Genomic DNA, 14,124 nt, shown 5'->3' on the forward strand with positions numbered 1-14,124 from the left:
GCTTGAACTCTGGGTCTGGGCACTGTCCCTCAACTCTCCAGCTCAAGGCTAGTGCTCTACCACTTGAGCCACAGCACCACTTCTGCCAGTCATTTTTGAGAAAGTCTTGCTTCTTGCTCTGGTGAACATCTGGGCTGTGATACTCCTATTTTTCACCTATGCCCCTCCCTCCATAGCTGAGCTGACAGGTGCACATCATCATGTCTAGCTTGTTCCATAGAGACAGAGTTTCATGGACTTTTCTGCCTGGACTGGCCTGGAAGGGCAGTCCTCATGATTTTAGCCTTCCAGGTGACAAGGATGCTAGGTGTTTACCACCAGGCTCTGATATGAGTTGAGAAGGAGATCTCCCAAACTTTTCTGTCTAAAGTGTTGATTATCCTAGTCTCAACCTTCCAAGTAGCTACAATCATAAGCATGAACCACCTGCATCTGGCTCAGTCTAGTGTCTTTACAGGGCCACTAGTGTTATTCACTTAATATCTGGAGCTTTATCATTTTTATTAAATGTAACTTTTTCAATAGGGATCTAGCAGCTCGGAATTGCCTTGTCTCTGTGAAAGATTACACCCGTCCTTCACGGGTAGTGAAAATTGGGGACTTTGGACTTGCGAGGGACATCTATAAAAATGACTATTATAGAAAAAGAGGGGAAGGCCTGCTTCCTGTCCGCTGGATGGCTCCAGAAAGCTTGATGGATGGAATCTTCACGACTCAATCTGATGTATGGTGAGCTGAATGGGACACAAAGACACGCCGTCTGATTGTCACATGTCAGAGACACGGGGATCTTTAAAGGATACCTTGTTTTTCATTTTTGCTCTTAGTATGAGAGAATAGAAGACCAGAGAGCTTAGGTGATTGGTTTCAAGCTTGTAGTCAGGGAGGAACTATTCTGAATCTCAGCCATTTGTGCTCCTCCCCCAGTCAGTTTGACCCTTTACTTTATGAAATAGATACTTTTACATCAAGTATTTTGGCTTATATTCCAGTGATGTGTAAGCTTGTGACTACTAGAAATTGGTTATCTATAGATTAAAGTGGAAGTATGTGCCCAAATACTTACTATTTCGATATTCCTGGTAATTAATTTTTAAGTCTTGCATAGAGATGAGAATAGAACATTGGGGAAGGTTAGGCATCTTTTTGTTATTTGAATAAGAACCCCCACTTTTTTGCTTGTTAACAACCAAGTTTTGATTGGAGCTGCTTAAAATAAATACAAGGATTTGTTTAGTGACTTTTAAGTGGGCCTGGTCCTAGGCAAAAATATAAAGGAAATAAAAATTGGTCCTTAGTACTGACAGTTTAAAATTATCTTTAAGTACTTGTACAAAGGAATTGCCATTTATCAAAGCAATATTTATAACCTCCTTCTCTGTTTATCATTTTATCCTCCTCAACTTGGAGGGAAATGGTGAAACATTCCATTGTTCATCCCTATCTGTGTCTGCATATCAATGCTGTGAAATTCCTAGGCACTGGAGCACTGTGGGGGAAGGGTATGTTTCACCACGGGCAGGAACTCATGTGCATAGGTGTGCACATGTATGCACTCTAAATGCCTGTGTAAGCATGCAAGAGTGTGCACATATATACGCATGCCAGTCAGTGTGTGTGCTTATGTCTCTGTGTGTATGTGCATCTATATATTTGTTTGCATGTGTGTTTGTGCATTTGTTTGCTTGTGTGTCTCTGCATTTGTTTGTATGTGTGTCTGGGTCTTATGTATTTGTATCCTCCTCTCACCCTCCAAACCTTCCTATCACCTTTGAAATATGGCTCATTCTCAATGTCTTGTTCTTTTTATTCATTTATGTGTTTAATTTTTTGGTAGTACCCAAGTTTGAACACAAGGCCTGCTAGAAAGCATTCTAGAACACTTGAGTTATGCCTCCATCTCCCTTTTTGCATGAATTATTTTTTAGATAGGATCTCACGCTTTGTTGATCCTTCTATTCACACTTTTCACATGGTTTGGAATGGCAGTATGTATCACTATGCCCAGCTTGTTGGTTGAGATGGGGCTCAGACTGGCCTCATGGTTCTTCTTTTTTCCTTCATGTTATTCTGCTTCTAAATTACCCATGCCTTTTATAAGACCAGTGATGTCAGTCTCAAAATAGACCACATGTTCCCAACAGTAATGTTTTAGAGAAGCTGTTGTGAACCTGATCTTTGTAATAAGTACAATTAAAGAATACCCTTTAATATCCTAGGTCTTTTGGAATTCTGATTTGGGAGATTTTAACTCTTGGTCATCAACCTTATCCAGCACATTCCAACCTTGATGTCTTAAACTATGTACAAACAGGCGGAAGATTGGAGCCACCAAGAAATTGTCCTGATGATCTGTAAGTTAATTATGTTCACATAACCACCCCAGAACAAAAACACATTCACTTGCAATTATAGTCTCAGTGGTGTGACATTTTTACAAAAATAGAATTTACATGTTTGTACATCTCACATAAAAAGTAAATTAATTGTGGGACTTAATTTACTAATTATATTAGGGTTTCTTCTTACTTAGATACACACATGTTATTTCATTCAGAAATAAAATTTTTTAGGAGTACAACATATTTATACTCTTAATAAGTTCTTGTAAGTAAATGCAAGCTTTATATGTGTGTGATCACAGTAATTTTATTTGAGAGATTTTATTTGAATGCTACCTTGATCACAATATTTTACTTTACTTTATTTTATTTTACTTTATGTGGTACTGAGGAATTGAACCCAGGGCCTTATGAATGCTAGGCAAGCACTCTACACTAAGTCACATTCCCAGCCAATCACAATATTTTAATATTCTGTTTTTCTGTGTGTATGTGTGTCAGTCCTGGGGCTTGAATTTAGAGTCAGGTTTGGGTGCTGTCCCTGAGTTATTTTGCTCAAGGCCAGTGCTCTGCCACTTGAGCCACAGCTACACTTCTGTGGTTAATTTGGAGATAAGAGTCTTACAGATTTTCTTGCCTCTGCTGACTTCAAACTACAATCTCCAGATTTCAGCTTCCTGAGTAGCTAGGAAACAGGTGTAAACTACCAGTTCCCAGCTATTCTGCATATTTTTAAGACTCTGCCCAAAAGGAACATACAGTTTAAAAATCTGGTTGCTGGGCTGGGAAGGTGGCTCAATGGTAGAGTGCTTGCCTAGCATGCATAAGGCCTTCTATTCTTCAGCACCACTTAAGCAGAAAAAGATGCATGTGGCACTGTGGTAGAGCACTAGGTTTGAGCTGAAGAGCTGAGGGACAGTGCCCAGGCCCAGAGTTCAGGCCCCATGACCAACATCCCCCCCAAAAAAAATTAGATTGCTTTTGCTGATATAGTTGACATTGATTGATAGGGTATAGATTAAACATGTACATATTTGATCGAGTTATGATCTTAGCACAAAATGAGTATATGTGATTCTATCAAATGATGACTAGCCCTTGTTGTTTTCAGAAAAGTGAGTGACTTCAGTCTAGTTGTAAAAGAAAAAATTATTTACAGAGTCTTATGCTAGATACTAATTCACCTCCACTGGACAACTTCAGCAGAAATATAAACATTTTCAACAGATGTTTTAACCAAGAGGTTTTTAAAAGAATAACCAGAAAGTATACACACCAGGACACACACATGTCATGCCGAGAGTTGTATGAATTACAGAAATCTTCATATCAGAAGCACAGCTCTTCAGCATCTCGGAATATATTTTGAATGAAACGATACACACAAAGCAGTTGGATGGCCAGCCAAAATGTAATAAAGTGCTAAACTGTGTGATACAGGCAAATGCAAAAGGAATTAGCAGTATGCGAATGCACACTACAGTTGTACTGCCTTGACGATGCTGTGTTATTTACAGGAATAGTTAGACTTGAGCCAAAAGATGATTAAGAGCTGGGCACCTTGGTTGGGTGTTCTCCTGGTGAATCTTCTGCATTATTTAAATCTTCCATCTAGAAGAGGATAGGAATTATTAGGAGCTTCTTATTTCGCTTTTATAGCCTCTGGCATATTTGCAGGGAGATCATCAAATACATGCACACGAGTAAGATCAGTAGAAGTGAATAAAAAAAATTAATGAGTCTTTTGTGAGTGAGGGGAAAATCTGTAATTCAGAATTGAGCAATTAAACAAAATTTGAAAACCTTTGACATAAGATATGAGAAAGAACTCCTAGTAACTATATTGCATCTTTTACCCATCTCCCAAACACTCAGACATTTCCCCTAGAATTTCAATAGCACACAATTTTCTTTATGCTCTTGGATTTTATCTGGCCTTTTGGATCCCTTTGGGGTGAATAATGTACCTCATCACAATTATACAATATTATCTGCATAGACTCCTTAAGCATAGATTACTGAATTACATGTTTTGTGTGATGTATGTAATTATTTTGTGTTTGGGGAAGATGGAAATTAATAATAAATCACTCTGCTATAAAGCAAAAAATGTAGCTATGTTTAATGCAGCTAGAGGAAGGAAGGAGGGCTGGAAAAGAGCTAGAAAAGTATTCCTGCTGATGAGTGGGGAAAGATAATACTCTGTCTAGTTTTGCCTTGAGTAATCCACTAGGTTGAATAACTTAACCTAGTGTTTATAACATATGCAGTTTCCTTGTAATTAAGATTCGTGCTTGAAAGTTAATGTGAATATCATTAATAAAAAGTGAGCAATGCTCCCAGTCCTCTACATGGGCTGCAGGACTCTATGGAGCCCCGGGAAGGGTTAACATTCACTGCCAACAGGACTCTATGGAGCCCCGGGAAGGGTTAACATTCACTGCCAACAGGACTCTATGGAGCCCCGGGAAGGGTTAACATTCACTGCCAACAGGACTCTATGGAGCCCCGGGAAGGGTTAACATTCACTGCCTACAGGAAAACAAGCTCTGTGCGGAAGTAAGGCTCTCACAGATGCCATTCAATCTGACCTAGGCCTTAAGTTGTCATGATAAAGATTAACTACTCCCCTTCGAGTACAGAGGGAACTGATTTTTATTTGAAGCAGTTCTCTAAGATCACAGGCCCAGCTTAGAGGGTTGAAAGTCTACCCTGAGCCATGGTACACCTTCTATTCACTGATTAAATACTCAGCACCTGGATGCACTTTGGGTTAGATGAGCTCCTGGATGGCTCTGCTATTCACAGCTATTATTGGAATGTAGGGTTCAGAGCATTCCTGCCCTTCCCTCCTTAGGTTCACACCTGTACAAGGGACAGCCCAGCCATCAATATTCTCTTCAGCTTTTAGTTTGCATGCCGGCCACACCACTCATGAGAAGAAACAGGATCAAAGGGCAAGCTACATCAAGAGGGAGCTCTTTGGGTCCTATGCTAGCCAGATCACATTGGCAACTGGAATTCCAGAGGGTCTCTCAGATGTAGGAGGCAACACCACCTGATTATGGAGGCTTGACATTATATTTATACTCTTCAAAATATGTATATCCAGATGCTAAGAGGTCTCTGAGATTGATAGCAAGTAAGGGGAACTCTTGAAATCTGCATTTTATATGCTTTGTCTATAAAGACTCAATAATAAAAGATGCTGTGATGTTTTAATGAGTTGAACTTTAATAGCTTCATGAATCCAAGGACTTGGAGACTAATGTTAAATGCAGCTAATGAGTTTTATGCTATTTTGAAGAATAATTGAGGTAAAAGAGGACTAAAGTGTTTTCGTAGTAAGTGGAGGTATTTTCAAGCTGAATACTTGGCCAAATGAGATACTTAAGTATAATGAGTGTTTTTCTAGAACAGCCAAGGCCAGATAAAGTTTAACAAACTGGAGGACCAGCAAATTTATTTCAAGCAATATACTTGATTATTTATAGCTATAATTTTGTACAAGTATATCATTTATGATATTGAATGATGAACAGTGAATACTGTAAGGCAAGATGCCCCTGATATGCCACTGGTCACGGAGGTTGTTAATTAATTTGAGAGACAAAAGTAATACTTTTAAAGGACCATTGAGTCCTAAAAAGTTTCTGCATTTTATTCCATTGCCAGTTTATTTGAGACCACAAGTTGCATTCTCTATTTTTAGATGAAGTAGCTTTATATAGCTCTTCTTTGTTTGTCTTTATTTTCTCTGCATGCTGATATAAAATGGACTTGCTTGCATACTAACAGGTCATATTTTTGCCATCTAGAAAATTAAATGAAATTGCAATTAGATTCAATAGAAATTAAAACCTCCATAGAAGAAAATTTCAAGACTAACTGCTTACATAAATTACATAAATTAAACAAGAGGCTGAATTTTAGAGGCTGAGTAAGTAGGCAGATCAGGGGCAGGTGGCTGTAAGCCTGTTTCTCAACTTCCTCTCTTTTTCCTTATTTCCCTCATCTTAAGTAATCTCTGTTAATTATGTTGAATCCTTTGTAGAATTATCTAGATTATTAACAAATAAGTTATACTTTCTGGTCAAAATGACTGTCTTGCCAGAGTTTATTAATACCTTAACATTATATTTGATTTATGACATTATTTTCAGAAATGCTTCCTGTGATGAATTATGTAGTACTTCACTTTCTGCATGTAACTCTTAGGACAACTCCCATCTTAGTCATCAAGATCATATTTGAACTGTTAGTTTAAACTTATGATCTTATATCAGTTATAATTGTATCCCTAAATCTAATGATCCCACATAGAGATCTGTGTATTGTCCTTGTTTCTTGTTGGCACAAGTTCTAAAGACATACATAATAGATTGTCTTTCAGTTCTTTCCCAAATGTGATTCCTATTAAAAAAAAACAAACAAACCAAGTTTGACATTGTGTAATGGGATGGAGTTTTCTTATACTACATATAAAAAGGAATCAGATCAATACACAGGGCAGATTCCAATTGTTAAATTTCTCCATAATACCTGTTATGTAGTATTAACTCTGACTTGAGTGCTTGTCAAAAAATGAAGTAAATGGAAGTTTGTGTGCTATTCTGTAATGTATTAGAAATGGCATTATAGTTTCTAAAATAGATACTAGCTTTAAAAAAAAGTTTGTGTAATAATTCCTGCATCAATGTTACCTAGTAACTGATATAATCTTGTTCTAGCTCCCTTACCATTACCTTAATCCAAAGCACTACTAGCGCTCACTCTACTTTTCTTTAACACCTTCCACTTGACTCTTATATAATCCATTATCCATCTATTAGCTAGAATAGGCCTTTAAGATGCAAATATTATATCTGCTATAAGACTTTCATAAATTTCCAATTCCTTGCCTGGTCTATGGGACCTGCAGGATCTTACCTTCCTCTTCTGGTTTTTATCTCATTCTCTCCCTTCAGTCACTGTACTTCAGCCACACTGGCTTTCTCCCAGATTCTAAAATGTGCCCAGCTTTTCCAAATTTAGGACTTTACACATGCTTTTCCCGCTCCTAACATGCTCTCTGACTTCTATCCACACCCTATTCCCATGACTAGCATTTTATTTCCCTACAAAGTTTATGGGCTTAAATGTCATCTATGGTAGAAGGGCCTGCTGTGAATTACTTACCAAAAATGTGCCATGTCCATTAGAATGAATGTTTTCTCTTCTACTTGTAAAAGAATTTAACACAATTTAAATTATTTTTTTCCTGTTGATATGGTGGTATTAATACTCTGAAACACTTTCTCAGTTTGTTTTTACATATCTGTTCTTTTTGCCCCCAATTTTCTTCCTATGCCCAGGTCAAAAAAGATCAAATACTTGGCAAGTGTCATAGTTAGCAACTTGAAAATCAAATTTGGAGGAGTTATGTGAGTCCTTTAGCTCCTTGTTAGTACCAGGATTGAGTGATGGTAATACTATAACTTTAAGGATAGTCTAATAAATATATGTTCTGGGGCTTGAACTCAGGGCTTGGGAACTGTCCCTGAACTTCTTTTGCTTAAGGTTAGCTCTCTACCGCTTGAGCCACTTCTGGTGCTTTCTGTGTATGTGGTACTGAGGAATCAAACCAGAGCTTCATGAATACTTGGCAAGCACTCTACCACTAAGCCGCATCCCCAGCAGGGTAGTCTCATCTAAACAGCAATGAGTGGTTACTTATTCCTTTGTAAAGCTCTGGGAAACTGTAGGGAAAAAGACAGCTCTATAGATGGCGATAGGAAGGTGAGTGAGGGTCCTGAGACTTCCCTTGAGGCTTCAGTTAGGTTAGAAAGGCCACACCAAAGGCAGAGAGCCCCAACACCTTCCAATTTGAATTACAAGATGATTGAGTAGGGGACCCCACGTTAACATGGAGGAAGAAGGAAGCATATGTCAGAAAGGAGAATCGTATATCTGGACAAGAGGAGGTCTGGTTTCTACTTCAGGTTTCCTTTTGTTTTCCCTATTGTGTAATGTTTCTGTTGAGAGCTAGAGATTCTGCCAAGAGACACCCTGTGGGCTTGTGAGGGAAACAGGCATGGGTTTCCTGGGCCTTGTCAGCAGATACAGGCTTTGAAAGAGTCACACAGAAGCCTGCAACCAGAGAGACAAGGAGAACTTGTTCAATGGTAAAGTGTCTGAAGAATAGGTGAAGAATTCAGGGTGTTCATAGTGGAAGGATGTCTACAGGATAGACCAGACCAGTAACTCCTCGGTGAATTCCAGAACAGGCACTGAGATCAGTGAAGATTTGGAAAGCAATGTGGGGTTCAAAGGATCCACAAGTGTATTCCTACGCATCACAATAAAGCCTCTTTCACACCTGGCATGTTTCACGCCATCACACTGGAAAGCTGAGTCGGAAATAAGATAGTCTGTGATAGTTAGTGAAAAAGTTGGAACATTTCCTAAATGGATTGTCTCAAATGGTCATCTATACTAGGTAATAAACTGTGTTGTGCTAAATGAAATAATTTTTTCTCCTGTTAGTTGGAGACTCCAGAAAAGACCTGATCAGTTCTAGACAATATGAAAGAGTTACTTTTCTTTCCAGCTCCTATGAATCTCGATGTGGTAAATCCTGTCACTGCCTTCCACTTCCTGCCCCTGTCACCTGTGAGGAGAGGAGTCGCCCGGCTGCACTCCCAGCTCTTCATATTTTAGCAATAGCTGGTGTGAAATAAGTACCTGACAATTCTATGCTGAGTGAATGAATGAACACTAGTTAAGAGGGCTGCACAGATATTTATTTAAAATTTTTTACTGACTCTATTATTATTTGAAGTGGAAAGATCACAGCTAGAAGACAGGTCACCCTGGAACAAATCCATGTACAAATCCATCATAAAAGCTTTTTGTTTACCTTACATATTTCCTTTTTTTGGTATTTTTTAAACTAGCATACAACACAAAGCTAAACTGATTAGGGGTTTCCTATTCCCAATCTTGGGGAAAATACTTTCTTTTTACAAAATCATTTAACTCATAGGATATCACAATGGCAAACTAAAGTTCTGGAATCAAATCTGGCCTTTATGTGTGATTTTGCCTCTAAATGGCGGTGTAGACAAATATTAGATTCTGTTTTACATAGAGTATATATGAAGTCTTTTTATTTTATTTTATTTATTTATTTTTAATTAATTATTATTTTGTTGTTGTTGTCAGTTGTGGAGCTTGAACTCTGGGCCTGGGCGCTCACTCTGAGCTCTTCATCTAAAGGCGAGCACTCTACTCTTTGAGCCACAGCACCACTTCCGGTTTTCTGGTGGTTTATTGGAGATAAGAGTCCCACGGACTTTCCTGCCCAGGCTGGCTTTGAACCATGACCCTCAGATCTCAGCCTCCTGAGCAGTTAGGATTACAGGCGTGAGCCACTGGCACCTAGCTTATGAAGTCTTTTAAATCTTAGCTTCAGTAATTTTCATAGCTCTTAGCTCTATTGAGGAGACATTTCCAGACATCCATTTATCTATCTATTCACTCAGATTACTAACTAGAAATAATGGTAACTTTTCAAGCTTCTGTTAAATGAGAAACCAAAGCGTGTACTCTCATCATGGAGCACTTTCACTAATAAAAATAACCATACTTTGGTTATCAGTAATAATGTGTTGTCAGCATTTACTTACCTTCATTTACTTTTTTTCATCTACATATCCCAGGTGGAATTTAATGACTCAATGCTGGGCTCAAGAACCTGAACAAAGGCCTACGTTTGATAAGATTCAAGAGCAGCTTCAGTTGTTCAGAAACTTTTCCTTAAGAAGTATTCCTCAGTGCCCAAATGAAGCCATCAATGGTGGAGTCATAAACGAAGGCTTTGAAGGTAAGTTTGATTCTTCAAAGGTTTCTAGTTTTTTCCCCCCAATACAAATGAAACATGCCAGAATATAATATACAGAGAAACACTTTAGGGTAGATAAGAAATATATATATATATATTATGATACCTTCATCACAATAGTTAATTATGTTTCTTCTTGAAAATTACTTGGCATTGTGTACTTTTTTTTTAAAGGTTGAGCTATGGCCCATGCATTTATAATGTGAGATAGTGAGAAGAATTGACCTCCTAGACTGTATTTTCATGAAGCCTGTTCCTCTCCTCCCTGACTTACACCAGTTGAACATCAAGCTCAGATTTGAGTTGATTATTCTCTCTATTTATGGTACAGTATCATCACTGGCCCATGCAGGGCTTCTCTCTTGTTTATTTGTTTAGTCCTTTTGTCTCCATATTCCTCTCCTGGTCTACTTCTTTCCTCCCTCAGAGGTAAACATTCTCATTATTTTAATGAGTGTCTTTTTATTTGTATGCTTTCCTGCAAAATATATTGTTTGGTATGCATGAATATGAGAGAATAACAAAGGAAGATGAGGGGAAGCCAGAGGGTAGAGGACAGCCATGGTGAGAAGCATTGTCATGGAGACCCAAAGGAGAGAGGCTCATGAAAAAGCGTGTAAGTGCTGAAGAGATACACAGCCTCCAGAGGGATGCATGGATTTTACCGTTGTCTTGTGTTATAATTTAAAAACAAGCTCTTTGCTTATGAAATCTGTTCTTCCCAAGGTATGAAAGACAAATTATTAAAACCACAGAGGCTTTCTTGATGGGCCTAAGAAGGGCCTTTACAGAAAAAGTCTCTACTAGAGCCTCGCTGGAGGCTGTATCAGACTCTCCAAGGTCTATGGGATGATCTTTTTGCCTTGTGGCATTGCTTCATTCATCTAATAGGCTGAGACAGGTAACAAATTATAGCTATACAAAATATACGGAATAAAATTCTTTTGTGAAAGGTTATAATAACAGTCCTAGCTAGGTGTTTGTTTGTTTGTTTGTTTATTTACTTGCAGTTCTGGGGCTTGAACTCAGGGTCTGGGCACTGTCTCTGAGCCTCTCTGTGCTCAAAGCTAGCACTCTTCCACTTGAGCCACAGCACCACTTCCGGCTTTTTCTGTGTATGTGATATTGAGGAAATCGAACCCAGGGCTTCATGCATGCTAGGCAAGCACTCTACCACTAAGCCACATTCCCAGCCCTAGGTTTTTATTTTCATACTTTTTATATGCACTCACTGTGCACATTAACTCAAAGAATCCTCCCAACAGCCTTATGGCAATGCAGTCTTAATTTCCCTCATTAACTATGACATTTATTACAGATTTTGTAACAATCATATATTTTGTTGAGAAAAATGATGGAATGAAAAATTTTTTAAAAAATTAAGAATTAAGAACTAGTGCTGGGAAGGTGGTTCAGTGGTAGAGTGCTTGCCTTGCATGCATGAGGCCCTTGGTTTGATTCCTCAGCACCACATAAGCAGAAAAAGCTGGAAGTGGAGCTGTGGCTCAAGTGATAGAGCGCTAGCCTTGAGCAAAAGAGCTCAGGGACAGTGCCCAGGCCCAGAGTTCAGGCCCCAAGACCAACAGAAAAAAAAAAACAAAAACAAAAAAACAAGAACTAGCCAGGCACTAGTGGCCCACACCTATAATCCTACCTCCTCAGGAGGCTGAGATCTGAGGGCCACAGTTTGAAGGCATCCTGGGCAGGAGCATGTGAGATTTTTATCTCCACTTAACTACCCAAAAGCCAGAATTACTGCTGTGGTTCAAGTGGTAGAATGCTTGCCTGGAGCACAAAAGCTTTGGGAAAGTGCCCAAGCACTTACTTTAAGTCTCTGAATTGGCATGTGCGCGCGTGCACGCACGCACACACACACACACACACATACACACACACAAATTAAGAACTATTTTTGAGAAAACATCAAGAATGGGAAGTCAACTATAATAAATGATTTTTCTGCACCTAGAAAAATGAGTATCATCTTCCTGCTGAGCTGGGGTGAGAGTTTGGCTCTGTTCTTGAGTCTTCACCATCTTCCTCCTCAGAGCCAGTACTGCAGTAAGGAAGCTGGACACACACTTTCCCCAGTTATGTTATTAATAGTGCGCTGCACAAGTAGGTACAGTGAAAGAACATTACTTCTGGTTGCTGGAAAAGATGCATCACTTTTTTCCCAGTTATATAAATTCATTTAGGTGCCACATCTTAAGAAGAAGAAACTATAATTTGAAGTATTATTAATAAGGATAGAGAAGCATGCATAATTATTCAGAATAATGATGTAGGGCAGGCTTAATAGGAGAAATTTTATAGTTGAACTATGATCATTGAAGCAGAAGCAAGCAATCCTGGGCCATGACAGCAGCATAACTTAAGTAAAAGAGAAATGATCATTCTATTATTCACAATGAAGGTAAATCTTGCAGATAAAAAATGGAAGGAAATACAGAAAGTAAGAAAATTTTTTGGTAATTGTGATTGTGACCAAACAAGAGAGGCAGGGAAGTGGGAAGGATGAAATAGAATGAAAGATAGAGTTTGCATGTTTGCAAAATATACAAATAGTGGAACAGTTACTGCGAGGCAAACCTGAACTTAATTACTAAGAGAACTACACTTAATGACAGTTTGCTGCCTTGCAGACTGGTGATTGTACTTAGCAAAGCAATAAGGTGTCTGTCTTTGTTGATATTGTGGTAGATAAAGAAGAAAAGAAAGCCACTGGAGGGATTTTGTTGTTGTTGCTTAAATAAAGCACCTTAGGATTATAGCGATAATGCTATGTCTATCCTATGGTCCTACTGACCTAATGGGGTAGAGAAGGGATAGAGAGAGAGAAGATTAGTAACATATCTGGACATCTAGTAAAAATATCCCAATGACCTCATCCAAACATTTGTGTAAACATCACCTCATCGGTCCGAGAGAGTTCTACAGGAAACAAATCTAAATGCTCCTCTGCTGTTCTAAACATAGCCCTCAGCCAGCATATGTCTCGCCCATAAATGCCCTGTCTTACTTGGAAGCCTTTATTTTAATATTCTCCTCTTAAAGAGGTTGTGGAATGAATGTTGTCTTTGTTCAGGATATCTGCCTTACGATCTGACTCATAGGTGTATTAAATACTTTTTGCTTTATTTTTAAATACTTTTTTAAGCAAAAACAAAAGGCAAAAGAAACTTCTACATCACCCCTGTCTCTCATTAGCTCTTTATGCAACAAGAAGATGTATTAATTGCTGAGAGCTTACCACGGTCAAGTTACTAAATAGTGCCATAAGTACTAAGAAGTCGTTAGCTAATGATTTTTTTTCTGATACATGGCAACAGAATTTGCAAAAACTATTTATTTACTTCCTTAAAAAAAAGATTCTTTTAAGCCCGGTATCTGTGGCTCACACCTGTAATCCTAGCTATTCAGGAGGCTAATCTGAGGATTGTGGTTCAAAGCCAGACTGGGCAAGAAAGACTCTCTAAGACTCTTATCTGCAATTAACTACCAAAAAGCCAAAAATGGAGCCTTGATCACAAAACCGCAAGGACATTGTCCAAACCCTGAGTTCAAGCCCCAGGACTGGCACAAAAGAAAGGAAAAGGTTCTTTTTACAGAAGCTCAACAAATCATGTAGGGATTTTCCAATAAGAATTAAGGCGTGGCAATGAAGCAGCTGAGAAGGTGGAAATTTTGTATATTGTACATAGAAGCTTTTGTTGAAATTCTAAACTTTCCTTTAGCTTAATTTCTTTCCTTAAAATTACATTTAAGTAGTTGTACAAAGGGGTTTTACATTTTAGCTTAATTTCTTCCTTCCTTCCTTCCTTCCTTCCTTCCTTCCTTCCTTCCTTCCTTCCTTCCTTCCTTTCTTTCTTTCTTTCTTTCTTTCTTTCTTTCTTTCTT

General features: G+C 38.5%; 1 protein-coding gene across 2 annotated transcripts in view; it reads left to right on the forward strand.

The window, feature by feature from the left end:
* The window catches only part of Ros1 (ROS proto-oncogene 1, receptor tyrosine kinase), a 95,850-nt gene that overhangs the window by 78,659 nt on the left and 3,067 nt on the right, over nt 1–14,124 (forward strand). For both annotated transcript variants that reach the window (XM_013032802.1, XM_013032801.1), the window contains 3 exons: nt 526–729; nt 2,220–2,354; nt 10,043–10,206. In XM_013032802.1, the coding sequence (XP_012888256.1) occupies nt 526–729; nt 2,220–2,354; nt 10,043–10,206 (503 nt within the window). The remainder of the gene's footprint in view (nt 1–525; nt 730–2,219; nt 2,355–10,042; nt 10,207–14,124) is intronic.

The sequence above is a fragment of the Dipodomys ordii genome, unplaced genomic scaffold, assembly GCF_000151885.1.
Source record: "Dipodomys ordii isolate 6190 unplaced genomic scaffold, Dord_2.0 Scaffold157, whole genome shotgun sequence".
NCBI classification, from domain to species: domain Eukaryota; kingdom Metazoa; phylum Chordata; class Mammalia; order Rodentia; family Heteromyidae; genus Dipodomys; species Dipodomys ordii.